General features: G+C 37.8%; 1 protein-coding gene across 1 annotated transcript; it reads right to left on the bottom strand.

Annotated features, from left to right (window-relative positions):
• Nucleotides 1–19,657: 19,657 nt before the first annotated feature.
• Nucleotides 19,658–26,977, bottom strand: LOC118436747. Its single transcript, XM_035855333.1, has 5 exons — nucleotides 24,255–26,977; nucleotides 23,752–23,836; nucleotides 21,719–22,973; nucleotides 20,897–21,063; nucleotides 19,658–20,326 (listed from the first exon to the last, which is right to left on the bottom strand). The coding sequence occupies exons 2-5, from the start codon at nucleotides 23,806–23,808 to the stop codon at nucleotides 20,228–20,230; spliced, it is 1,578 nt and encodes a 525-aa protein (XP_035711226.1). The 5' UTR covers nucleotides 23,809–23,836; nucleotides 24,255–26,977; the 3' UTR covers nucleotides 19,658–20,227.
• Nucleotides 26,978–27,000: the final 23 nt, after the last annotated feature.

A 27,000-nucleotide genomic window follows, 5' to 3' on the forward strand; every position in this document is an offset into this window, starting at 1 on the left:
TATATATATGCATTGTTCTCATCGATACGATACATACGTACGTACATATATCGTATTTATGTATACCCAAAGTTGGGTATGCAAAATATTTTCGCACGGAAATCCTTTCATCGGTTTCAAAACCTTAAATACAATGCACTATACATATGTATGTATGTCAATTTTTCTAATTATGCTGATTTTTCCAATTATTCTGTAGATGAAAAAACAATAATTTAATTTGAGACAAACAACAAACGATTGAAATTCACTGAAGGATTTCAATTTCATCTACTTCATCCATCTCCGTAAGCATTTTCGGACCCAAGTATGAACTGGTGTGTGTATTTTTTGCAACCAGTAATTCTCTTAAAACTCTTCGTACCAACGTTGCTACATAGGAATGCCTGAGGTCAGGTGAGACTGAAGCTGTATTTTTATGTGCGCTTGCTGCGGTGTATTGCTTCCAAGTGGAATCATACATACTACATATGAGAGACGGGCAGTACATGCCACTCTCACCGGTCGGTTCAGGCTATATGCAGAAACCGAATCCAGCAAGAAATCTTTGTCTTCTCGTACATCTGTTCTTCATCTTGTCTGCTACCCCACCTGGGTGATAATAGGCTTGAGGGAAGTAGGACGTTGCGAACGTAGTGTCGGCGTGGTACTTATACATATATGGAAGTTTGAGTTTAGTTTGTACATAATCATATGTGTGTAGAAAGCTCAAAGTTATACATTGACAGTATGGCCACCAGTAACTTTGGTATTAGTTTGTGATCACGCCATGTACGTAATTAATAATTCTTGAGGTAATAGTACATATTACCGGTAAAATTCCATGTTGGCAATGTTAGCATCACATGTGTGCAAAGTCAGCTTCGATATTTTGAATATTTATTACACTCCTTATGTGGCGACTCCATTGCGTGCATAGAAAAATAGTCACGACATGCTTACAAAGATTACATTTTCGATTAAATTTGTATTGATTCAAATGGAATCGACAAGAAAATAAATACTTATTTATATGCAACTGTATATAATACTTTAGTTGTATGACTATCACCACTAATCCGAAGAAAACTGACATGGACAAGCTGCATTTCATACTAAACCAATTTTCATAGAAGGATTAGGTCTCGTAGCCATGGAGATTGCAAATTTGAATGTTGTGTTAAACATATTTGCAAACTTAACAATTCACATATTTAATCAACAAAACATAAATTTACCCCGACTTTCCATGCCAATTATTGTGTCAAGATATATTCATGTGCCCTACTGCGAAGTAACTAGAATCAACCCCTATGACGAATATCCTATTGAAGTGTATCCTTTAGACCCTAATTCGAACTTTAGCTTTCCCGAATGTTTCCCTTTCGACCCACATTCTTCTCCTTGTGCAAATATAGTAAGAACAACTTCACTCCAACAAAGAAGGCGAGATCCTGTCGCCAGATTTTATATTAGCGTTAGTGGCACGACGTCAAGAGCTATAATTTTGCCAGCCTTCAAAATAGAAAATTATTTTTCCAAATTGCCAGATCAATTTTGTGATCGTTGTTTATCAGATATATTTCCGCAATTTCCGTTCCACATACTTATCAAAGGGGAAGATCAGAAGGAGCAAGACTGGATGGCTGAGCTGTTCATCAAGTTGAATTTTAATCCACAAATGCGTATTTTAATTATAAATGTCCGACTTATTTCTAGAGACAACGTTTGTATTAAAGAACTTCTCAATCCTTGTATGCATTGCAAGCCATTCTCCTATACCTTGCAAAAAGGCTGGGGAGGAGATATAATTCTAGAGCTGACGCTTAATTCGATGAACCACAAAATATTAAAGGTTATTCAGCAAAATAACCACATTCCAGTTTATGCCATTCTCCCCTTTACAAGTTCCTTTGAAACGGAGAAACACAACTCGAATTCTAAGCCAACTATTAAAGTGTTTTCGGAATATAATTATTTTGGAGATAGCAATTACGAATTACTCATAACGTTGCAGGGAAAATCCAACGTTACTATTAGAATGGCTGAGGGAAAGTGGAAAATGGACAGTTCAAGATTGGAAGAATGTGCCTCTATCGTGTCAAAGTACGCTGGTTATGAAGATCCTGAAGATGTGAGACAATACTGCTATCACTCTGATATTGCGAAGAGCGTGCCCATTATTGACACCCAGGCCGAATGGGATGTTGTGCTGCCAATGGAAACAAAGTCTTTCGGATTCTTAGCTTGCGGTCGGCCGCGAAGGGTAAAAAGTAGCTTGGCCATATTGCTGAGCACTTTTACTCCAACAACTTGGATATTTCTCGGCCTGATTCAAATCTTATTTGGGATCTTTATTATGTTTGCGATGTCACATACATCTTATAAGTCCCCTAGTGGGAACCGGCTTTATCAAATGACTCTCCCGTTAGTGGTGTTTCTTGAGCAAGGGCATTCTCTGGTGGAGAACAGGCATAAAAAAACTTGGATCTATTTCATTTCGACCCCCATAATTTTGACCTTCATCGTTATAACTAACTCGTTCCGTGGTGATAACGTCACCCGGGTAATTGCTCCAGAAAAGGAAATCCCATATTTTAACTTTAGTCAACTTTACGTTGATAAGTTCAAATTCTTTGATCAGTTTATCGATATCGACTATCCAACACCAGCGGCAGGACTCTCCTCTCACATTGAAATAGATAGGTTAATCTCGTCCAGCTTTTCTTTCACCAATGTGCTTACCATTAAGGATAAAAAATATTTCATAGCTCACGCGAAAATTGTCATGTACGACAAGTTTATGGGGGATGGATCTAATCTACTGATAAAATCTGATAGACAACATTTATTGACTGATTTTGCATGTGATAATTTTGCATATTTAGGCTGGATGGAGGAACTAGAGGAAATATACCGTTGGGCTAAAGAGAAGAGGACTGATTTGTCTTGGTCACTTGGATCTGAGTACTTAACGTCTTACAAGAGTGGATGGAAGATCGTGAATGGAATAGACCCTAGATGGAAGGAGTGGTTGGATGCTTTAAAATTTTCGGGAATATCGGACGAGTTGGTTCGGCTTGAAGAGAGTGGTAAATCATATCTACGTAAAGGGAACTATAATTCCAGTTCAGAGGAAGACGGACCAAAAAGTTTGAGGGTAAAAAGGAATATGTCTGAAGTATTTATATTTTGGCTAGTTCTTCTAGGCGTTTGTGCGGCATCATTTGCACTCGAGTGTGGGCTGATTTGGGTTCGAATTAGCTCCATGCGACTTATTTTATTGTACCAAAAGATTTGGAAAGGAAACAACGTTAGCTTTGTAACATATCTGCCCCCACTAATTCAGTCACCAGTTTACTACTCAAGTTTTTCCAATGTAAAACAATCAATTCATGTTTAAATAAACAAATATTGCCGATCCGTACATAATATTAAAATTCACAGCATATTTCTTTCAACTGATTTATGCACAAAGGAATTTCAAATGCAAAGTATTGATATACGATGGGATATTCAGTCCCACACCTAGATAGCAGCGGGGTAGGGACGGGACGACTCGGTATGGGGCTTACGATGGGACAAGCTCATTCCAGATGAATATTGTGTAACATTGAGAAATTTATATAGTTGCAGATTGCGAAATTTTCATTACGTCACAATAGGTGCAAGTTTGGGTCATGTAAGTATTACAACTAATTACAAGTGGGAAGATCATTTTATATTACCATTTATATATACTAATATGCACATACAGATTAATTATTCAATATATTAAGTATTAAACAAACTTATCTACCTCAAGAAAACTTTATGAGATATTGTCATGCTTTGCTGTCGAGCTGTACTAAATTTTAAGAAAATCTATGTTTCTGCTCCATATCTGTAAGATTATTTTATACCGCATAGCAGACATTTCTGACCCTGTTTTATTATGATTTTCCTTGTCCAGATTAATAATGACTCAACACAAGATTATGATTTTAAATTTAGGATTAGTTTTACATGATATTAATTTGGGTCATTTCGGCTTTGATGAAAAATACGGGTAAATTTTCCTCACGGATGAAGTTCATGATATGCCCGGCCGTTTAACATTTGAGCTATAACAAAAGATAATGTACGTTAATTAAGTCATACCTGTTCAAAACTTTAGTTTTCATTCAAAAGTCATTTCTAATAAACTGTAACAACGCATGTAACCAAGGGGTGAGAGAAGCGTATCATACGTCAAACCGAATATGATATTATGTTCGAAAATTTGTTAAAATTGACACTTCTAACGTGTCTTCGACGTTGGTTTCTCAGATGTGTCCAATTTAACAATTGATAACCTTTATGTGACCTCTCGTGACCTTCGAGGTCAAAATAGAGGTCACCATTGAATTCGGGGTTAAATTTCCTCTTCAATTGACATAGATACGCCCTGTGACCTTTAAATGACCTCTGAGGTCAAAATAAAGGTCATCATCGAAATCAGCGTCAAATTTCCTGTTAAATTGATATATATATATATGCCCTATGACCTTTATATGACCTCTGAGGTCAAAATGGAGGTCACCATTGAATTAGGCGTTGAAAAATAGCTAAAAATGATGTGTCACATGCCAAAACTGAAATGTGACACTTTCTCGTCACTTTTCGTAACTGTGACGACGTCATCGTCACACGTGTGACGATGTCACAGTGTCCATCTTCGAACTCGTCCTGCCCCTAAACGTTAGGAGTTTACGTTCAAAATTTCAGGTCTCTATGTCTTTTCGTTCAAAAGTGATCGGAGCTACGGACAGCAGGGTATTCCGACCTGGGTTTTAATGGGTTGGGTTTTATTGGGTTTTAATGGGTTTTAATGGGTTGTAAATGAATAAAACCCACTGGGTTTTACCATGTTAAGTGGGTTTTATTTGGGTTTTAATGGGTTTTATTGGGTTTTAATTGAGTTTTACTTAAAAACTACATTCTAAAAGTTAAATACATCTCCTATACGTTAGAAGACGTTATCTCAATTCATTCTAAAGCAGTTTATTTCATTACTATTCTAATATATGAAAATTCGGAACAATTCAATAATTGACTCCATCCTTTAGCATCACAGATTTCAAGTGTTATAAAACAAAATAATTTCCGAATAGATACAAATTCCTAATTATTTTTGTTAAGTTATTACTTAAAACTAATAAAACCCTATAAAACCCATTTAAACCCAATAAAACCCATTAAAACCCATTAAAACCCAAATAAAACCCAATTAACATGGTAAAACCCATTAAAACCCAAATAAAACCCAATTAACATGGTAAAACCCATTAAAACCCATGGGTTTTATAATTTTTGATTAAAACCCTGGGTTTTTCCGAACCCTGACGGACAGACAGACGGACAGACAGACAGACAGACGGACATAACGATCTTATAAAGGCTTTCACCCCATAATAATTGCAATAATTATTTACACTTGACAAAGTTTTAGGCAAGAAGAGACAAGGGTTACAAATATCAGTATAATCGTTCGCAACAACTTGTTAACACATATTAGAAGATGCACGTGTATATACAAGCGCTTACAAGTTAATTCGTGCGATCGGTGGATTCTATGAAACTCAGGGGTAAATTTTCGTCTCAAATAAATTTAATGATACGTTGAGCCGTTTCAAATTTGATCAATAAGAAACAATTACATAAGTGCATAATGGTCGATCTGCGTAATTATGAATTTATGTAAATATGTACATATGAATGTAGGGGAATGAAAACTCCGGAGTTTTGCCATTGAAAACCCATATCCAGGGGTTTTACTTGGGTTTTTGCGGGTAGTCGGGATATTCGGGGTAGTTGAGATTTTTGGGAGTAAACTGACCCTGTCTAGTGTATTTCGTCTTGAAAAAAATCGGTAATTAAAAATAATTACCGATGAGTAATATGGAGTTTTCATCAATCTACTGCTATGTTAGCTCTCAATTTGCTCCTGTGTTAACGTCTGCATGCGTGGAAAATTAAACCTCAATGATACTCATCGGTCTCTATAAAATCAGGGAGTGGTCCCAGACCCCATAAAATATATATATTCTTACTCCTCCCACCAAAAGGCCTTTCCAACGATGACCCACTTATGGGGTTACGCGAGACATGACCTGTTGACCTTTTGAAAAATTTGTTGACCTTGGAAAAAAATTAAAAATTCTTAACCAATCTGATAATACAAATTATTATGATCAGTTTCCACCAAATATGAAAATAATCTATCCAGGATTGTTGAAATGCGAGCTATTTAAAAAATGGTGATCGAGGAGCCAACTTTGTAACTTGACCTCATGTCAGTTTCAGGTCATGGAGTATGGGTAGAGTCTAGCGCTTCCGTTTGACCCTAAAGCATGGTCTGGGGATTGGCCATGCGAAGTTTGACCGCTGTGGGCCTTGTGGTTACTTCACAATCGAGGGAGAAAGTTGACACATTTTGTCAAAAAAGTACTGCTTTCGCCTATGTCATTACCAGGAGGGGGTCATGAAAATTTTAAAAACCGACTAAATCGAATAGTTCAGACCCCCTGAACATGTTTTTGAGCTAAAACACCGGAAAATAAAATAAGATGTTTTTTACCGGCGATAGCTGATGGAAACCGTCTGTTCTGACCTTTCGAGAATATTAAAATAATAAATTTAATAATTTATTGGGCCTGTTATGTATGGAATATTTCACGTAGATATGTGCATATGACACGTATGTAGAGGCACCTTGACACAAAGTCACGTACGCGATTTGGAATATTAACTTTAAAATAGCATGACATGCTCGATCCGGGATCGACGATCCCATATACTTATATATATGTACTAGCGTATAGCCCGGCCAAGGCCGGGTTCTAGAGTTCCAGTGGGGGGTGTGCCCAAAGCGAAAAATCCGTCATACTATATTTTAAATAATTCCCAGTGGAGACTTTGTCATACTACATACATACATCAGACTGAGGGTTTGCCCAAGTCATACTGCATTTTAATTAACCTGGTCACAGTGAAATTTGATTCCCCCCTGTGGGAGTAGTTGAATAGCTAATTACTTAAATTCCCGTCGCGTGGGAGTAACTGCATAGCTAACTATTTAAATTCCCACGCTTCACGCTCCCGTTAAGTTCCATAAACCCCGTTAACTTCTACAATTAACGCCAAGCTATTGACGGATTCGGATTCAGCGTCAAAAATACATTCGAATTGATATGCTACTCGCTGTGGGTGGAGTTTCTCAAACTAAAATAATTAATTAATAGCGTTTATCACGATCACTTATCATGATAACCACTATTGATGAGTGATGTATGTATGTGGGGTGTACATGTTCATGTATTCCTTTATTCATGCAGTGCAGTGCATGCATGCAGTGGTTGCTCCGCTTCCTTCTTTGTATACTGTATGGGGCAATTTGCATTGCGAAGACGGACCCAGGGACCCAGGGATCATACTAACACTTTATTAGAGTAGATATATATGATGACGTAAATACATATGTACATTATGTACAAATATTATCATGAAAAGTGTGTAAGGCGCAGGGCTCAGAGGTCCACAATATTTGCATAACTCTTACATACATACGTAGTTATTGCTCCGCCATTGTATATCTGGTGAACATATTTGCATAGTCATACATACATATATGTATGTGCAGCTATTTAGACATTAAGGTAGCTACCAATTAGTACTAAAATCATTCAGGTCCGTAAAAACTTCTGATATTTCGAAATTTTAATACACTTTTGTGGAGTCTTACATACATATGTACACAATTAGTGTTAAGTCTTATTTTAATACCCAATTTCTAAGAATACGATGATCTCATCGGTCTGGCTCTGATTTTGACAACATTTTTGGGAGAAACTTCATTTGAGGAGAAAAGCGGAAATTCTCGCTTACGGATTCTATTACAGATAAGTTAGGCATTATAAATATTTACAACTTTATGTAATTGTTTATGTCAGGCTATAGAATTATTGCGGTTCCATCACAATCGTGATGGAACCAACGAAATTGGGAACCTCAGTTTTTGCTAATTTTTACTAATTTTTTGCAATAAGAAAATCCATTCTATATTAGTGAAACTTATGAATTTTGGTGAATTTAAGGAACCGAAGAAATTCAAGTTTCGTTTCATATTGTTCGTTTTTTATGAATTTGGGCCATCCTGGCTTTGATGAAACGCACGGGTAAATTTTCATCTCTGATGAAGTTCATGATACGCTGGGCCGTTTCACCTTTGAACTATAACGAAAGATAATATTCTTTAGTTAAATCATACCTGTTCAAAAATTTGAGTGTTCATTCAAAAGTCAGTCATTGCTATTTCTAACTGAAGATTTTCATCACAATTAGTCATTTCAGTTCAAATTCATGTCATTTAATTTCATTTCACTTCATCGAACTTCATTTCTTACTTCATCGGACGTATTAAGCATAGAATAGAAATCAATGGAACGAGAAATCCTTCCATTCAGTCATTCATCTAAAATGACGGAGTGCTTCAGTCTTTTTCATTCAAATGAAATTCATTTTCTTCCAAATGAAAATTCATTTTCTTTCACTACCATTCAATATCATAATACGTCAAATGAATGATAGTGAACAGGTATATGCATATGGTTGCTTAAAGCCCATACACAATACGATTTGAGACACCTGCATAATTATTAATTGAAGTAGATATTTACCATGATTCCAAAAATCTGGACGCGTTCAAGCCCTCTCATAGAATCGAGGACATCTTCAAACTCGCGAATAAAATTCTTGACACCGAATTTCGCCAATTTCTCGGATTCCTCAAAGTCGTCGATAACTTGGGCATGGTACCATTGCAGATCGAGGTGCTTAAGGATTCCAGCTGTTGGTTATTAAAAAGAAATTGCGTTAAAGATATACATACTTTGTGCAACTAAAAGATTAAGGTGGATTAATACATCTACATGTATACGTTAGCAAATTAATATGGAATCAGTTGAAAAAATAAATAAATTTAAAAATAAAATAAAAAATAAAAAAAATTAATAAAATTAGTTGTGAAAATTCGCAAGGAAACTTCCTTGGCTTGGTAAAAATAGCCCATTTATCAAATTTAAGCTCAAAAAATTTGGTCAAAGCTGACCAAAACACCTGTAAGCAATTGTTTGTTTTTTGGTGCCGAGTTCCTTGCACGAGGAAAAGAAATGCAAGTAATACGCACCTTAAGTAAAATTTACTCAAGGGTGGGTAAAATTTATCCAACGTTTTTCAAAATTTGCCCGAAATTTTGTCAAATTTGTCCAACGGGCGGATAAATTTGGCACAACAGTGGAAAAATTTTACCTTTTGTTTGTGTCGTCCTCTTTTTTATCCAACCTTTAGTAAATTGTATTCATTTTATATTTCTACACGTGCACGTAACTAGTGAATCATCATTACCTTTAAATAACGCCTTATTATGGGACAGCGCCTTAACCATATCGCTAAGTTTGAGGCGGGTAGCCACGTGCAGCCCGATCTTGGTTAACTGTCCAATCTTAGCGATGATTTCGAGCTGTTTAGAAAACACGGTGTGTTTCTCCACCCCTGAAGTCCCCCATCTCCTATCTGAAACTAGATTCAGCTCGGTCAAAGCGGGATACAATTTTGGCAAATTTTCCAGCCCACTAAAGTCCTCGGGGGCGTCTTTAATCCAAAGCGATTTAAACTCCTGAACCCAACGGAACGTTGGACCTGTACAGTATCTGCACTAATTTTTCCACGTAACCCGCCCCGCAGACGCGACTACCTCCTAGCGAAATTTTTCGCAAGTTGGTACAGTTCGCGAGACCAAATAATCCGCCAACCTGGTCATTACTGGGTAGAATGTCGACCGAAAAATTTGAAAAGACCCGCAAATTGGGCATGGTCTCCGGCAAGGAGAACTCTTCCTGGACCGAAGATTGCCAGCCTCCCGGGTTCACAAAGATTGAGAGGGATTTCAACGAGTCCTTGACTTGCGAAATCAGCCGCGCAAGCGCGGGACCGTTAAAGTGGGCACCGCCAGAGTGCGCCGGACCCAGGCCGACGTACTCTAGTCGGGCGAGTTTCGTATTCTTGCCCAGATCCGGGTAGAGGTTACCGGAGAGCTGAAGGATTTTCAAGTTTGGCGCGGAATTGAGCACCTTTTGGCAAAATGTGAGCTGCACGTGGTCGAAAAGCACGAATAAAACGTGTTCAAGGGCGATCTTGAGAGGTAAAATGGGGTCAAAGTTGGGCAGGGTGGGGGCCTCCTGATCCCCCCGCAGGGGGCATAATACCCTTAAATATTTCAAGTTGGGGCAGCCTTCGGCCAGTGCGCGGTACAATGCGGGGCGAACTGCGACGTAGGAGCAAATCCGGAGCATCTCTATGTTCTCGGAATATTTCCGGGAAACTGTAGAAATCAATTCGACGTCGGTGAGGGGGTGGTCCTTTTCATCAGGTTGCTGTCCGAGGTCACATCCTGGACCGAGGTCGACCCATCGGGTCAGCTTGGGGGAGGAGAGGGTGAGGTAAAGGGTGTCGAGAAAAATACCCCGGTTGCAGCACGCCTGCTTCTTCCTTTGATTCAGTTTAAGGTAAAATTTCGGTTTCGGGGAGGACAGGACGACTTCGTTCCAGAGTTTGGAAACGAGACGGAGTTCTTTACCGGAGAGGGAATCATGTGCGAAGATTTCTTGCAAAATCTAGAAAAATTATAATAATTTTTTAATTGATATAAATTTTGGAAATTGTAATTTCAAAAATTGTGTTAAATTTTCAAATAATTTTTTCTTAACCCTATCTAGTGGGGAGTCAAATTTTTATACACAATTTATAATAATTCGTAAAGTCGGTATTGGTATGCACATACCTAAGTCAGTTCATATATTACGTAACGTAAAAATCGTGATTTTCTTGACCCCCTTCTCCCGTTTAACAAGGGTCCCGTACGCACGATACATACAAATATTAAAGTGTTAACCCCCACACCCCCCTCTCGCATTACATAATTTATTAGCGTATCTTAATGGTTCCAAATGGTATGCAATGTGCGCGGGAACGTTCATAAACTACGTAAGGCATACGAGGGGTCAGGCTGTCGGGTTGCGTTACAGGTCAATTTGTGCCACATCTTAAAAAGTTGGTGTGTCTCTGGGGGGAGGGAGAGATTAGAAATCGCCAATTTTGCGTCACGTAATTCATGAACGGTCTTCGAGGAAGGGAAAATAAATTAAATATTTACTTACAACCGGATTTGATAAGGCTTGAATAGCCGGTGATACCACGAGGTGGGACATGACCTCTGCGGTGGAAACCCTGTTTTATGAAATTGTTTAATTTAACTATTATGAATGTTTTGGGTAATGGGCCCCCCTGGTTTTGCCGCTGTTTCATTTCGTCCGTAAGTTAACATGGTGGCGGGCGGATTTCAAATTCAAACAGGGGACCCATTCAGGCAGCGCAACTAGCATACCATAAACTCCTCCCTGGATCCATTTATCTTTTTAGGGACACTCAAGAACGGACCCAAAATGTGAACATGTGCGATCGACTTGAAATTCAAAACTTAAGGGTTTACTGACCTTAAAAATTTATGCAGACTATATTTTCATCGCCATGACATTTTTTTCGACACCATATGACCTGACTGGGTAAAATTGGGTGATCGACTTGAAATTCAAAATTTAAGGGTTTTGTGACCTTAAAAATTTATTTCTATTTTATTTTCATCGCCATGACCTTTTTTCGACACCATATGACCTGATTGGCCAAAATTCATCATCAGTCGATCACCCAATTTTGGCCAATCAGGTCATATGGTGTCGAAAAAAGGTCATGGTGATGAAAATATAGTCTAAATAAATTTTTAAGGTCAGTAAGCCCTTAAGTTTTGAATTTCAAGTCGATCGCACATGTTCACATTTTGGATCCGTTCTTGAGTGTCCCTAAAAAGATAAATGGATCCAGGGAGGAGTTTATGGTATGCTAGTTGCGCTGCCTGGACCCCCCAAAAAACGCATAATATTGTCGTATCTAAATGCGCAAGCTGTGCTCAACTGTCGGTTTAGAAATTGCACTAGAATAAAAAAATTACCAGTTTTAAACTCAAAGGCACTAAATAAGGACGGTTGGCGAATTCTTAGTATATTTATGTTTCCTGTACATAAAATACAAATATTCAGGCACGTTTGTATATATGATAAATAACCCTATGCCACGCGGATGAAGCACATGTCTTTTCAGAAATATTTACCAGTTGATTTGACTCAGAAGGCTAGATTTGAATTTCTGAAGACAAGTAGGACGTGAAGACCCTTTCTTTGGATATAATTAAACTCCTTCCACACAATACGTATTGCTTATTCTCTCTCAAGTAGATACATAGGTGCATATGTACATATGTTAGGGGTCTTGAGGGGAAAGGGTAACAAAGGACTAAGCAAGACAAATATTTACATATTTAGATATACAGGGTGGTTTAAATGTCATGTTGCAATGGAAAATTTTTCAATGGGAAAAATTCGCAAATCTCCATTAGTTACCGAAATTTTGCCTCCAAAATTCAATATTTTAAGAACTTTGTCATCAGTGTTCCATTTAAGTTTTGATAAATATTAATAAAAATCTCAATCATAAATCCGTAACTAATGGAAATTTACGAATTTTTCCCATTGAAAAATTTTCCATTGTAACCTAACATTTAAACCACCCGCACCCTGTATATTAACCCAACAAATCCCTTATGAAGTTTTAACTAGAATTTATTTAACAATTGCTTTATGTACATACATATTAAAAAATGCCACATACATATATTTAATGTATCCACCCACCTAAAATACTCAAGTTCAACTTAATAAATCTTGCGTTACGAAGTTTATGTACGCCCCCTAATTATCTTATTCTTCGGGGTTGGGTAACAGTTGTTTTTTTATAACGTAACATATTTATGGATCCTCCCCAAGGTACAAAACATGCAAATAAGCACTGACGAGTTGGAGGGAAGCTGTACGTAATCCTAAACTTGACCAATTTAATCCGACAATATCGGTTCAAGTTGTACTAATTACACTTTAAAAACTTCACGTCGATCTTATTTTTGTATTAATGTTGTGCAAAATTTTTTTAATAATAAAAATAATAAGTTAATAATACAAAGTCAGTCGTTAAGGAATAAATGTAGCTCAGCAGTGTCTCGTACATATATTTATTTGGCATGTTTTCCGGCAACGCGAAATCTTGCGGGGTTTCAATAACGGGGGAATATTTCCCGCCGTTCGTGTTCACCGCGATTTCTAGGAATTTCAGTGAATTCCTGACTTGCGCAAGGAGCCGCGACATTTCCAGCGCGTATGAAAACCGTCCAACCCGCCGCCAAAATGGCAGAGCTTTACAAGTTTCGTATTCTTGCTCAGATCCGGGTACACGTTGGCGTAGAGAAGAAGCGTTTTCAAATTTGGCGCGGAATCTAAAACCTTTTGGACGAAGGGGTTTGGCGCGTCGTCCACTTGGAGGGAGATATTGGTCAGTTTGAACTTCTGGGGTAAGCCGAGATCCCAGTTTTCCAGGATGGCATCGTCATCTTGTGAACCTCCTCGCATGACGCAGGATACGTCCAATTCCTTCAAATTGGGGCAACCCTCGGCCAAAATGCGGGACAAGGCGGGAAGTATGGCAACCTTGGTAAATACAGATCCCGCGAATCGTGTCGGAATAGCGGGCGCAAACGGGCGTTAATAATTCCGCGGCGGCACTAGGGTGATCTTCCCTGCCGCGATTTGGGTCCTCACATCCTTTCCGAATGGCTATCCACCTCGCCAATTTGGGGGACGAGATGGTGGGGAAAATGGTATTGAGGAATTTGGCAGGGTCGCAGCATGCCCCCATTTCTCGCTGGTTGAGGTGAAGTAGCAGTTTTGGCTGGGGGAGGGATAAAATTACTTCGTTCCACACGTGGCAAACGAGGCGGAGACGTTTCACGGAGAGGAAACGGGAGAGGAAAATTTCTGGTCAAAACTGGAAATTTTCACAATGGGGAAATTTATTTCAAAATGAAATTAGCTGTACCTATAGTTTACTTAATTAAGAGTTCAGATCGCTATTAATTTTCAAATGTCTTTAGCAGTGCAAGATTTTGTAAGTGCATATTTTCTACAACTACTCACAACTGGATTTGAGAAGGCTTGAGAAATCGAGGCGGGTTGGTGCGGCTGCTGAGACATGATTTCCATGGGATATCGAGGCAACCTAAGTAGTTAAAAAATGAAAATATTCTGTATGCATGTATTTATAAATATGTATGTATAATCTATCTAAATGCGTGCATATGTGCGTACACACATAATAAATATGTATTTAGTTGTGCTTAATTATCAACGCTATTAATTTTAAGTATGTAACTTACGTGAAATTAATTGTCGAAAATTTCTCCGGGTTTTTCTCCTTTATTAAGTGGTCCTTCTTATTTAAATATGCATACTTTAAGTTCAATAAGTATACACTTTCTGGCCTCGTGCACATTGTTCATAAGAGAAAGGCAATGCAGGGAGTAATACCCTCAAGGAATTTTGTCAAAACTGGGTATACACTCTGAAAAACAATGGTACCCTTTTGAGAAGTTCATACGACGAAGGGGGGGGGGGGTTAGCACGGGCAGATGATGTAGACATCGATTAACCTTGGCCACATTGTCCCCATATTCCTGCCGTCATTATTTATAATAGAACTGAATACCGTGTCTCTTACTGATATACATACTCAGTGTAGGCACGCGAAGTGTCAGTAGCTAAAAAAAAACAACTTTAAAACCGCTGGAGATAATTAAAATCTGATAAGCGCATTGGATTCCTCGTGCGATTTTACGTAAATCCCATCTATGAGTTTTTAACCACTTGCAAAGCAGATTAGCATGGAAAATATTGAAAGGAAGTGAATGGCAATATGTAACTTTCCACTAAAAAAAATGGGAAGACAAATAGTGAACTTAAAAGTATGCAAGGAATCGAACGTGAACTTTAATTTAGAATAAGTCAAACTTTAATATGGCTTTCCTAATCTAAATCTCAATACATATTTTAAATGACTTGTTTCCACTTAAACCTTAATTAATTACAATTTTATTTATTTATTAGATTTATATTCATTCAAAAATTAATCAATTGTTTATTCTCAATAACTAAGCAATATCCTGCTTTCTACTTTGCTCTTCATTCGTCCACGTTTTGTTTTGCTGGAAGGTAACTAGAACAAATAAAAACAATTCAAAGGTAGAGATTGGTTCTAAATACTAATCTAAATAAATACTTAAGAAACGAATGTTGGAATGGGGTGAAACTAGTAATCCTAAAAAAAGTATGTGACCACACCCTTTAACCTCGATGGGAGTGGGCCGATTGACCCCTGAAGTTGGTATCATCCTCCCCCTACATAGTGTCATTCACATGCTGTCGCAAACCGATCTTGATTACCTTGAGATCCGTTCTTGAGTTGTTCAAGTTCAAGTTCAAGTGTTCTTTTATTCAAGTGTCAATAGATATCAGCTCATTACAAACTGGTTTACAAACCATGACACAAAATGCGTATACATATTTATGTATGTAACTAGACTAAACTAAATATAACGTAAACATGAGTAATTGGATAATTAACAATAAGTGGAATTTCTTCTACCAATAATAAACTCTCGACATTGTGTAACAAATTTTGGATATGTAATGTTACTCTCCCATGATCTTGGGAGTGAGTTCCACAATTTCGACGCTCTTACACTTAAACAATTGAGACCCAGCGCTGTGCGGTATCGAGGTACCACCAAAAGGGGCCAAGAGCGTTGTGTGTGCGTACTGGTAGCCGTGGGAACAAGATTGCGGAAAGCATATTTAAGCAAAAATAGATCACGCCGCTCCAGTATTGTTAATAGATTACACTTGTTTAGCAGATCAAATGGATTAATAATGCTAAATAATGTCTTAAATTTGTTCTGATTCTAAACATACAGACAGACCGACGAAGTCATTGCTCAAATAGGGTTTGGCCCTATATTTTAACCTCGAGGTTTCCAATCTCATCAATATTGAAAATATAATCCAATTATTTATGCACGCGTGTATGTACAGTATGTAACAAAAGTATAGCTACGATGACATATTTTTTATCTCGACATGATGCCGTAATATTTCAACTTTGAAACTCCGTACAAAAATGTCACAACTATCTGCCGACAATTTCCTCGTCGCCGATTTTTAATGTCGCAGATAGGTCAAAGGTCAGGATTATTTTTCTAAAAAAATTTGAGGCGTCGAAAAAAAAACTTCGTGGATAATTTTTTTTTGAACTTTGCAATATTTTTTACTGGATGCGGCATGCGTTTTGAAGAATAATGAGCTTTGGTCGGACCGTGTACGATTTTTTGGGCGCCCACAGGAATTTTTCGCCCAGGACAGGTTGGAGGTCTAAAATCGCCGCCTTGGCGAAAATTAAAAAACTGAAATATACGTTTGCATATCCGGACCCTCTATACTTTTGTTACATACGGTACATAGATTCATTTAACTTTTATTATGACGATGAAAACTAACTAATATAACCAGATTAGAAATTCTGTAATACGTATACCCTATACATACATATATGTAGTGGTAAACTTGTTATATCGAACCTCAATATCATCCGCGTTCTAGCAAAAATACGTTCAATACATACATATTTTTCAGTCGGATATGCAGGAGCGTTATTGAAGTATCCAATTCGGCGAAAACGCTCCTTAAGTACAACTCTCAATACTATTTGTTTCTTATTTTGCACAGCAATGATACTTTAAAATTTGATTTCAACATCCTTCAAAGTCTCGAAAAACGTATCGAAAGATAAATACATAGCCTTAGCCATGCTTGTAACGCCGTTAATGTGGCTATCGCTAGACTTATGTTCCAAATACTACGCCCTCTTTTGGGCCCACCCGTTCGAATGGGATCCATCCAGAAGAAAATTTATTGTCAACAAAAAATCGCCAAAATTAATATTTTACTTAATCTCCATGATGGCCTTAGGATCTGCACCTATCGTGTGCTTAACCCTATTAGCCGCGAACTACTTGGGCGTAGGGAAGCTGACGTTTGTCGAAATACTTGTAAACATATTGGGTTTTTTGTTCGTTACTTTAACAATTGTGACGGAATTATTGTTTGTAACGTATTCTGGTCAGATGAAGGTTTACAGTAATTATGTAATCCGACTGGACGATCGGATCCAATCACGTAAGTTAATGACTGGAGTTTTAAGTTTGAAGTTTTTTTTTACAAGAGAAAATGCCAAGGTGTCAAAGCAGTTAAGGGGTTGATACTTATCCCAAAATGTTCAAAAGTACAATATGGCTATGGTGATTCGACTAGTCAGCTCCATTAATCGTGGGGTTTTGCAATACTATGGTTGGTATTCAATAATTAGACCCAATTCAGACAATAGTGGTGATGTGCTTCTACATACGTAGTGATTGAGCAGCACCGAGCTAGTGATCGGTATTTCCATGCAGTTAGCCATTGGGCATTGATTAAGTGTGACGTGTAATAATAATCAGGTAAAGTCATCATCGGAGATAATCCGATTTGATCGTATAGATGTCAACCCGTAACTTGTTTGACACCTCGGTACGTTCCCACCTTAGACAACTAAAATACCTAATTTATCCTTCTTATTAAAGGTGTTCACTCCCGACCACAACAACTCAGAAAATTAGATCGTGTCGGAATATATCTAAACTGTTTGTTCTTCAGCTTCGCGACATGTCCCTGGTTCTTTGTCGGTTTCTACATTGCCTTCGATATGAAATTGGATCCCATATTTTTAGTCATCAAACACATCTTGCCACATAATCCTGTCCTTTTCCAACTACACCGTTACATTATTCGCCCCTTATATATCATTCCTTTAATCCAGTGCAGTCGCAGTTTATGCTTTGTCCTATTGATGTATGGCATCCAGGGTAATTTGGCAATTAACTGTGTCGACTATCTGGACGAAACGGTGTCTCGAGTAAGCAGCGTGAGGGTAGAACAATATTTGCGGGATTATGATACCCTGAGTGTGTGTTTATCAATGTTATCATCATCAGCTGGAACCCTAGTATGGTTCGGTTTGACGTGCGGTTTCATTATCACTGTCGTATGTAACTACATCTGGATTCGTTTGAGGCACGAAATTCCTATGCCGCTGTATTTAGTCTTCCCATTTGTGGGATTTCTCATCCCAGTTACGATTCTTGTGATGTTGTCGAATATTTTGGAGGTAAATGAGAAGTCGAAAAGGATTTTGGTAAAGTGTAAATTGATTATATATAGAAGTAAGGAGATCAAATATGTGAGACGAAGAGTATCCGCGATACAAGCATTTTGTCTGTATGGGCAATTAATGGGAAATCGATTATTCAAGTGTAATAAATTGGCTAGGACGGAGTATTTTTCGGCAATGTTGGATAATACTGTGAGTGCAGTTATGATTGAGAAATGATATTGCATTATAATATGTACGCCCTAATACAATATTATAAAAATAATAAAAGAAAACTGGTATTCAATTTTCTGGTATCATTACTGGCTGAGTAATTAATATCTACGTATGTGACTGAAGGTCAGTATTTCCGTAGTCAAAAAACGTTTATTGTCACTTTTATTGTTACACACTTTGGCATGTTAGATAACAAAATGCAGAGCGGCCTCCTCAGCGTTTCTCTTTTTTATACTTGTCTTATAATATTTTTTAATAACTTGGGCACATAACAGAAGTTGCATACGTACATACATTGACATAAATAAGTACATATTTACGTGTATATTCTAAATTTGGACGATGTGTATTCGTGTAACTAGATGAAGGAGATAACGTAAATAGTGCGATAGAGTTCTATGATAAATAGATAGACATATGAAGTTTCTAGTACAAGTATACATTGACCCTCAGGAATGCATGTAAATTTACTACAAAGGCAACTTTTTAAAATAAAGTAAATGTCCATAAATTATATCGCCTCCTCATTGGAGTGGCATAATAAAAGATTTTTAGTAGTCATTACATACGTATTTAAGCGTGTGCAAATTTGCAAAATTAAGCCCCAATTGCCATTAAACGGACCAATCGAGCCGCTCCGGTGGAAATAGATTTGTAAATATTTCGTCATGCTTGTGGTTAAGGACTCGAAACATGAATTATTTTCGAAACCCCCATGTCTTAAGCTATGTACATATGTAAATATGTATACATAATAAATCAATAACCTTCAGATCAATTTTTAACCTTCTCATCAGGGTATGCTACCCCGGGTTTTGGCGGTATTGGGGTATTGCGGGTTTTGGTGGGTTTTGGGGTAGCACAGGGGTAGTTGGGGTAGCACCACATTTTGGGGTAGCACCACATTTGAGCAATACCCACGGGTAGTCGGGGTAGTCGGGGTTTTCAAATTTTACAAAATATGATAACAGGGCATTACTAGCAATGAAACAAATTAATTACTTATTAAAATATAATTAATTAGCAGTTTTGTTGCGAACTTACTGAAAAATTGATTTTTTCATTAATTTCTGAACTTAATACACTGACTCAGTTTGCCCCCAAAACCCCGACTACCCCGACTACCCGCAAAACCCAGGTAAAACCCTGGGTTATGGGTTTTCAATAGCAAAACCCCGGGGTTTTCCTTGCCCTGCTTCTCATTCTATTTTATGTCTTCTTTATGTAATCTATGTATCAAGTCGAAATTTGTGTAAGGAAATAAATAATTTTATTAACACACACTATGAAACAATTGGAATAAGCTTTGTAAGTTTGTATTTTTGAAATTAAAATTGGTTGCAAATAATAATTAAAACAAAATTGTGTTGAACAAAATTTACATGATGATTGTCAACTTACGATTAACTAGAAAAAATTAAATTGGGTCAAAAATTGCATTTCCTCACGACTAATTAGCTTTGATAACAAAAATGTAAATATTCTGGTTAAAAGTGTTGAATAATAACCAATTATAATTTTTTTTATTCAGAGTAGCACGAGAAAACTTGAGCCAATACGTCTTGCCACATTTGCAAGTTGAATTAAGCCAATTGATTTGAAACTAAGATTATTTACCCTTAAGATTAAGATTATTACCAATTTCGTAACATCTTTACCTTTTTTGCTGTTTCGCACATTTCCAATAATTTTTTTATCCGAACATGGAGCTACATACGATTGTAACCAGAAAGTAAATATGTGTATGCATGTCCGCCAGTTAACATGCTCTTGGCCCCATCCTATGTCCAGTTAATTGAACGGGTAAGTTTTCATGCTGGATCAAGTTTACGATACGAAGGGCGGTGTCACAGTGCAGCTGGAAAAATGTCATTCATCGGTGTATGTATGTATGTACACTCTAACAAACCCGGTAGCTAAATTACTACCAGGCGGAGTATGTGCAGGGTGGTTTAAATATCGGGTTACAATGGACAATTTTTTAATTGGAAAATTCGTAAATTTCCATTAGTTACGGATTGGGGATTTAGATTTTATTAATTTATATCAAAATTTATGGAACAATGATGACAAAATTCCTAAAATATTGAATTTCAGAGGGAAATTTTCGGTAACTAATGGAGATTTGCGAATTTTTCCCATTGAAAAATTTTCCATTGTAACCTGACATTTAAACCACCCTGTGTGTGACTCTACCACATGGTAATTTGTTTATTATTGAATGGTAGAAAATTAATTTCCAAATGGTAATATTTTTAAATTTCGCGACCGACGTTATTACCGGTTTAGTAACAAAATGGTACCACTCAATAATAAATTAATTACCATGTGGTAGAGTCACATTTGTAGATGGTAATAACTTAGTTACCGGGTTTCTTAGAATGAGCTTATTTACATAATCAATTCGGAAATATTCTTAATTAGTTACCAATATTCCCGACATTTCGAGGGTTCGCATGGATCTAAGGACATTCTCAAACATGACAATACAATTTTTGACGCCAAACTTCTTCAATTTTCCGGATATCCATAAGTCATCGATAACATAGGTTGGGTGACAGGTAGAGTAAAGCTCAAAGAGTTTAAGTTGGCCACCTGGGCAAAATTAAAAGTTTTTTACGAATGTAGTAAAATTTCAATTTGTTAAAAAAATTAGAATGCAAATATAAGAAGGAATATGGAATTCAGACCTACATATGCTCTCCGATTTTTCGGGGTATGCTACCCCGGGTTTTTGAGGTATTGGGGTTTTGCGGGTTTGGGGTAGCAAATATGTATCAGAAATACCCACAGGGGTTTTCAAATTTATTAAAATATATTAACCGGACATTCTACAAATTTTAGAAGTTAATTAGTTATTTAAATAAAGTTAATAAGCAGCCCTGTTGTGAAAATCATTGAAAACCCTGTTTTTTCACAACTGAATACATGAGACTCATCCTCAGTTTACCCCAAAAACCCCGAATACATACCCCGATTAGCCACAAACCCTAGGTAAAATCCCCGGGTGAGGGTTTCCCTTACCCTGCTTAGCTTTCTAAAATCGGAGATGATAAATCTGCTGGGGATGCTAATAAAACATGTGGAGGAGCGTGCAAATATTACGTTATCAAAAAGGGACCTGGGTGGTATTGGATCGCTTATCTTGCTCGTCTGAAGCTTAACATGATTAAGATAAGGAGGGGGTGGGTTTGCGATCTAAAGATAGGTGTTTTTCTATGACGTAATATATTGACGCTCCCTTCCTTACCTTTAAACAACTCCTCATTATCGGAAAACCCTTTCACCGCGTCGGAAAGTTTGAGGGGCATGGTCAAAAAGAGCTTTATAGCAGATAACCCCCCCATTGAGACGAGACCCTTGAGCTGATTACCAAATACTCCGTGGCCTTCGTCGTCTCCCCCATTTTCTCCACATTTTGCATGAGTCACTAAAAACAGGTCGGTAACGGCGGGACAAACTTTTCTCAGCTTTTCTAACACACTAAAGTCCGAGAGGCCATGAAATAGTAGTCTTTTTACCCCCGGAAAAACCAGGGGAACTTCGGAATTGATCCATTTTTCCAGAAACTTATCCAACAATCCTTTCTCCGTCACGGCGCTGGAGCCCAACTCAATTTTATATAAGTTTTTATACCTCACAGCTTCCCGCAATCCGCCTAATTCATCCCGACTTTTGAAAATGTCGACTGACCCGTTGCAATATAGCGCCAATTTTGGCATGGTTTCCGGCAGCGAGAAATTTTGCGGGGTGGGCGAATATTTTCCGAAATTCGTGTTCACCCCGATTTTGAGCAATTTTAAGGAATTCCCGACCTGCGAGATAAGCCGCGTCATCTCGGCGGCGTTGAAGGGCGCCTGCGCATCAGCCTCATCCAACCCGCCGCCGTAGTAACAGAGATTTACGAGTTTCGTATTCACGCCCAAATCCGGGTACACGTTGGCGTAAAGGATGAGCGTTTTTAAATTTGGCGCGGAATCGAGCACTTTTTGGATAAAGGGATTTGGCGCGTCGTCCACTTGGAGGGAGATGTAGGTCAGTTTGAACTTTTGGGGTAAGTTGAACTCCCACATTTCCTGGGTGGCGTCCTCCTCGCTTCCTCGTGGGGGGCAGGATACGCTTAATTCTTTCAGGTTGGGGCAACCCGCGGCTAAAATGAGGGCCACGGCGGGAAGGATGGAGACCTTGAAGGAGATCCAGATCCCTCGAATCGTGTCGGAATATCGGGCGCAAAGTGGCGCCAATAATTCCCCCGCGGAGGCGCGACAATGGTCGCTACATCCTTTCCGGATGCATATCCAGCGCGCCAACTTGGGTGACGAGAGGGTGGGAAAGATCGTGTCGAGAAATTTGGCGGGGTTGCAGCACGCCCCTTTCCTCCCGTGGTTGAGGCGAAGACGAAGTCGGGCTTTGGGGAGGGATAAGACGACTTCGTTCCAAAGGCGGGAAACGAGGCGGAGTCGTTTAACGGAGATACCGCGGAAGAGGAAGATTTCTTGTAAAATCTGGAAATTTTTTAGGGTGGAAAATATACATATTTTAAAATAAGATGATAACACTATTAAAGGTATTCTAACCATTTTTGAAATTGCATGAGATAAATTAATGAATTAGTATACTAATTCATTAATTAACTATAATTATTTAATTTACAAATTCACACTGGATAATATATTAACTCAATTATATGTTCTAAACCCATAGCAAACTTTACTCTTCATCAAAATAACATTACACAATTAGCGTACTTTACTCTGGATTTTGAATAGGGCATCCAAAACCGGTTTTTTCGATTTGGTAAAACCGGTTGAAAACCGGTTTTCGATTTCCCCGAAAACCGGTTTTATAATTTTCCAACAATACGGTTTTGCAAGAAACCGGTTTTATCACACTCGAAAACCGGTTTTCGATTTTTGATAAAAATTGTTTTAGAACTACAAAATATTAGCGATTTCTCGTTTTTCATGCAAAAATCAATTGTTTTGAAATATTTTTCTCCAAATTAATGCCCAAAGTTTGTTCAACTTTCAATTTTATCACATTATATTTAACACATTTTTAAAATTGAGTAGAAAACCGGTTTAAAACCGGTTTTGGAGAAAACCGAAAACCGGTTTTACGAAAATTTCAAAAACAGGAAAAATCGAAAACCGGTTTTTCAAAATTTTCCGATTCTGGATCCCCTAATTTTTAATACACAATTTACTTAATTTGGAGTGCATATAAGTTTCAAATATTTTTAAGTGTGTAAGAATTTGAGATATTTTTTTAAGAATTGCTCACCACTGCATTTGATAAGGCTGGCGAAACCGGGGCGGGTTGGTGGGGGTGGTCAGACATGATTCCGTATGTAGGATGTCGAGGCAACCTGGTTAAAGTTAAGTAGAATATATTTACATAAATATATCTAAAAAGATCTACTTATTTGCATACAAATATTTTTTGTACATAATTGCGATTAGTTATTAATTCTACACTCTTATGTAGAAGAATCTAGGGTTACGATTATAACCAAAGAGTAAACTTATGTATGTGACTCAAAATTTGTCACCGACTAATTATAAACCTTGCATGACTTGTTATTAAATTGTCACCAGAGCTAATAAATTTATAACCAGTTGGTGACAAATTCACAACCACAGCCGTTTGAGTCATGTACATATGTAGTTTACATTTAAAAATGTAAACTACAAAAATTAATTAAGTAAAGTTAATTACAAAATTGTAGTAATCGTAACACTATTTCTAAGAGTGTATGTAAATATTTAAATATACATATATCTTACGTGAAAATGGATTCACTTCAATCAATTTCCGTGTTTATCTCCTTTCTTTAATTGTGTATTTAACTTGGATACACAATTTCTGACCACGTTCATCATAAGAGAAAGGCCAAAACCCTTTGGGAATTCTGTCAAAAAGGGATACATACGCTTAAGAAGAATTCCACCCTTTTGAAAAGTGCATTCATTCTGAATTCCATATTAAGTAAACTCGAAAAAGGCAAGTTTATCAAGTCAACTCTGGATTTAGTATATGTTCATACATACATATTTATTTAGTTTACTTAATATGGACTTCAGGGTTCACTTGTATAAATACTGTCAAAAGGGTAGCGTCAGTTACAAAGGGGTCATCCATATATTACGTCATCAAAAATTATCGATTTTAGAACTAATCCACCCAACGCGTAAATTAAGGGATAGGAAATAATAATATGTAGGATGTGAACGATAGGAAGAGATAAACCGCCCACCCATTAAAATGATGACGTAATATATAGACGTTCCAGTGCCGACATGTTTTTATACGTACGCTCAACCTAAAAAGTCTCCAAGTCTGTGACCTGGGTTAATCTAGGGATAAACTGTAAAGCATCCGGTAGAGTCACATACATATGTACTCCGTACTGGTACTTATTGATGTGGTAATAATTTTCTACCGGGTTGGTCATAGTTTGATTCTGAGTGGTAAAGATTTCATTACCACCACATTACTGCGCCGTAACGATCGATATTACCGACGCTGGTAGAGTCATATATATGTATGTACTCCGTCCGGTAATGATTCATAACGATTCAATACCAGTTGCCTAAGAGTGTACAATACCCATTTTTAATATTAGAACGTAAATACAGTGTCTCTTGTCGAACCGGAAGAATGTAAACCATAAAAGGTGCACTTTCTAAAATAAATTTATGTACCTTTGAAAAGGGGATGATAATAAACGTTGCAAACGAAATGTAGCAAAGGGGTGAAAACACACGGAAATGTCTTTGTGGCACGCCCACAACGTCTTTCAGCACTTTCCTGTCATTGTCTCACATTACCCCACGTCTCATTTTGCCCCGTTTTGACACCCCCACCCGCGTAGTTCAAACGTACACGACAATACCTTTCAATAGACACCCCACATGACAAAAGTCATTTTTTCAACATTCGCCTCCTCCCACACGGTCATGGAGTCATCGCACGTCGAAATGATGGCGATTTCTGAAATCCCCATCCAAAAATACGTCTAAAATGGTGGAAATGAAAAATTCGACACCTTTGACCGTTGGCATCATCATCGTGGCGCCGTGACCTTACGACCTACAACGCCCATCTTCGAACTCATCCCGTCCCCAAAAATTAGAAACACGTTGGCGAAAACCGGATGCCGAAATTCAAATCCGTTCTAAACTTATCGTGGATACGGACGGACAGACAGACGGACAAGACATTTCCATAAAGGGGTTTTCACCCCTTAATAAATTATGTCACGGCTGAGTGTGGTGGGGGTAAGGATTAGCGTGACAGGTTGATTTACGCCAAGTGTTAAAAAGGGTGTAACACTTGACAAAGGTGCTTAATTTTTGCGTGATATACTTAGTTGTAAGGGCTCAAGTGTCACTAGCTGATTGCTAAAAAACTACGCTGCAGAATTAAAATCTGATAAGTGCATTAGATTCGCCATGCGATTTACATTATGATTCACTATGGACCTTGTAATTTTTGAACATCTGGATAAATATATCAGAAATTGAAGAGAAGCGGGAGGCGATAGGTTTTCACAAAAAAAATCAAAGAAATATAGTGAATTTGATATGTGTTGAAAAAGTCGAAGGTGTACTTAAAGTTAGCCCAACGGACTATAATAAGGTTCATGGGGACCGTATCGACAAAGAACAGTTGAAGAAGAAATTTTTGAAAACCTCCGAGGACCACACCCATCGTGAAGCCTCTCAAGCCTGAAATCCGAAGAAATTCATGAAATTCCAACGGAAACCGGGCTCACTGCTGACTGTGTCGATGCAAATTATTCAATGAGTGCTTAAATTGAGGCTTATTACTGGACCAGTAATTTGCCCCTTGTTTGATATAATGATGAATTGCCGTTTTTGATTGGGAAAAACGTCTTGAAACCTCTCTTCCGGTTTTTTCCTGGACGCCAAGTTGCAGTACCTGAATGATTTCACCTTCCTATCGTGGTATTAGTTTAGTTTTACCGTCTGAACAAAAGGAGGAACGAGTGAGAATTAAAATTCGAAGGTGGTCTTATCATTTTAGTTCACCTACTTTTCAGCAATTCCTCCATATCCCCGGTAATTCCTAACTTACTCAACCCAAACTTACCACCAGAACTGGTAGTGATATCACCCATCACCATGCATAATATCATTCGATTCGAATAACCACGAACTGAGCTGCTTAGAAATATCATAGTGGTCTTAACATTAAAAATCACGCCCTAGAAGTGTGAAGGCTTTGAAAAAATTTTTGACCTCGGAACAAAACAAATTATCCACGGATTCAGAGCGTGCTTCAGTCAAGTACTCGAGGCCGCGTCTTCGACGCTGCATTAAAGCAATAGGAGGAAATTTCGAAAACTAAAAATTGATTTCTACTTAGAAATTAACTACCTTTCAGTTAAAATTAACTAGAAATTTGTAACGTAAAAACTATTGGGGCTACAGCGTTTCATTTCACTTACAGTTAGCTTGGGCATACTGTGTACAATGCCGGAAACCGATTTTAATTATCTCGATCCGT

Source organism: Folsomia candida, unplaced genomic scaffold (assembly GCF_002217175.1).
Source record: "Folsomia candida strain VU population unplaced genomic scaffold, ASM221717v1 Fcan01_Sc010, whole genome shotgun sequence".
In the NCBI taxonomy this organism is placed as follows: Eukaryota; Metazoa; Arthropoda; class Collembola; order Entomobryomorpha; family Isotomidae; genus Folsomia; species Folsomia candida.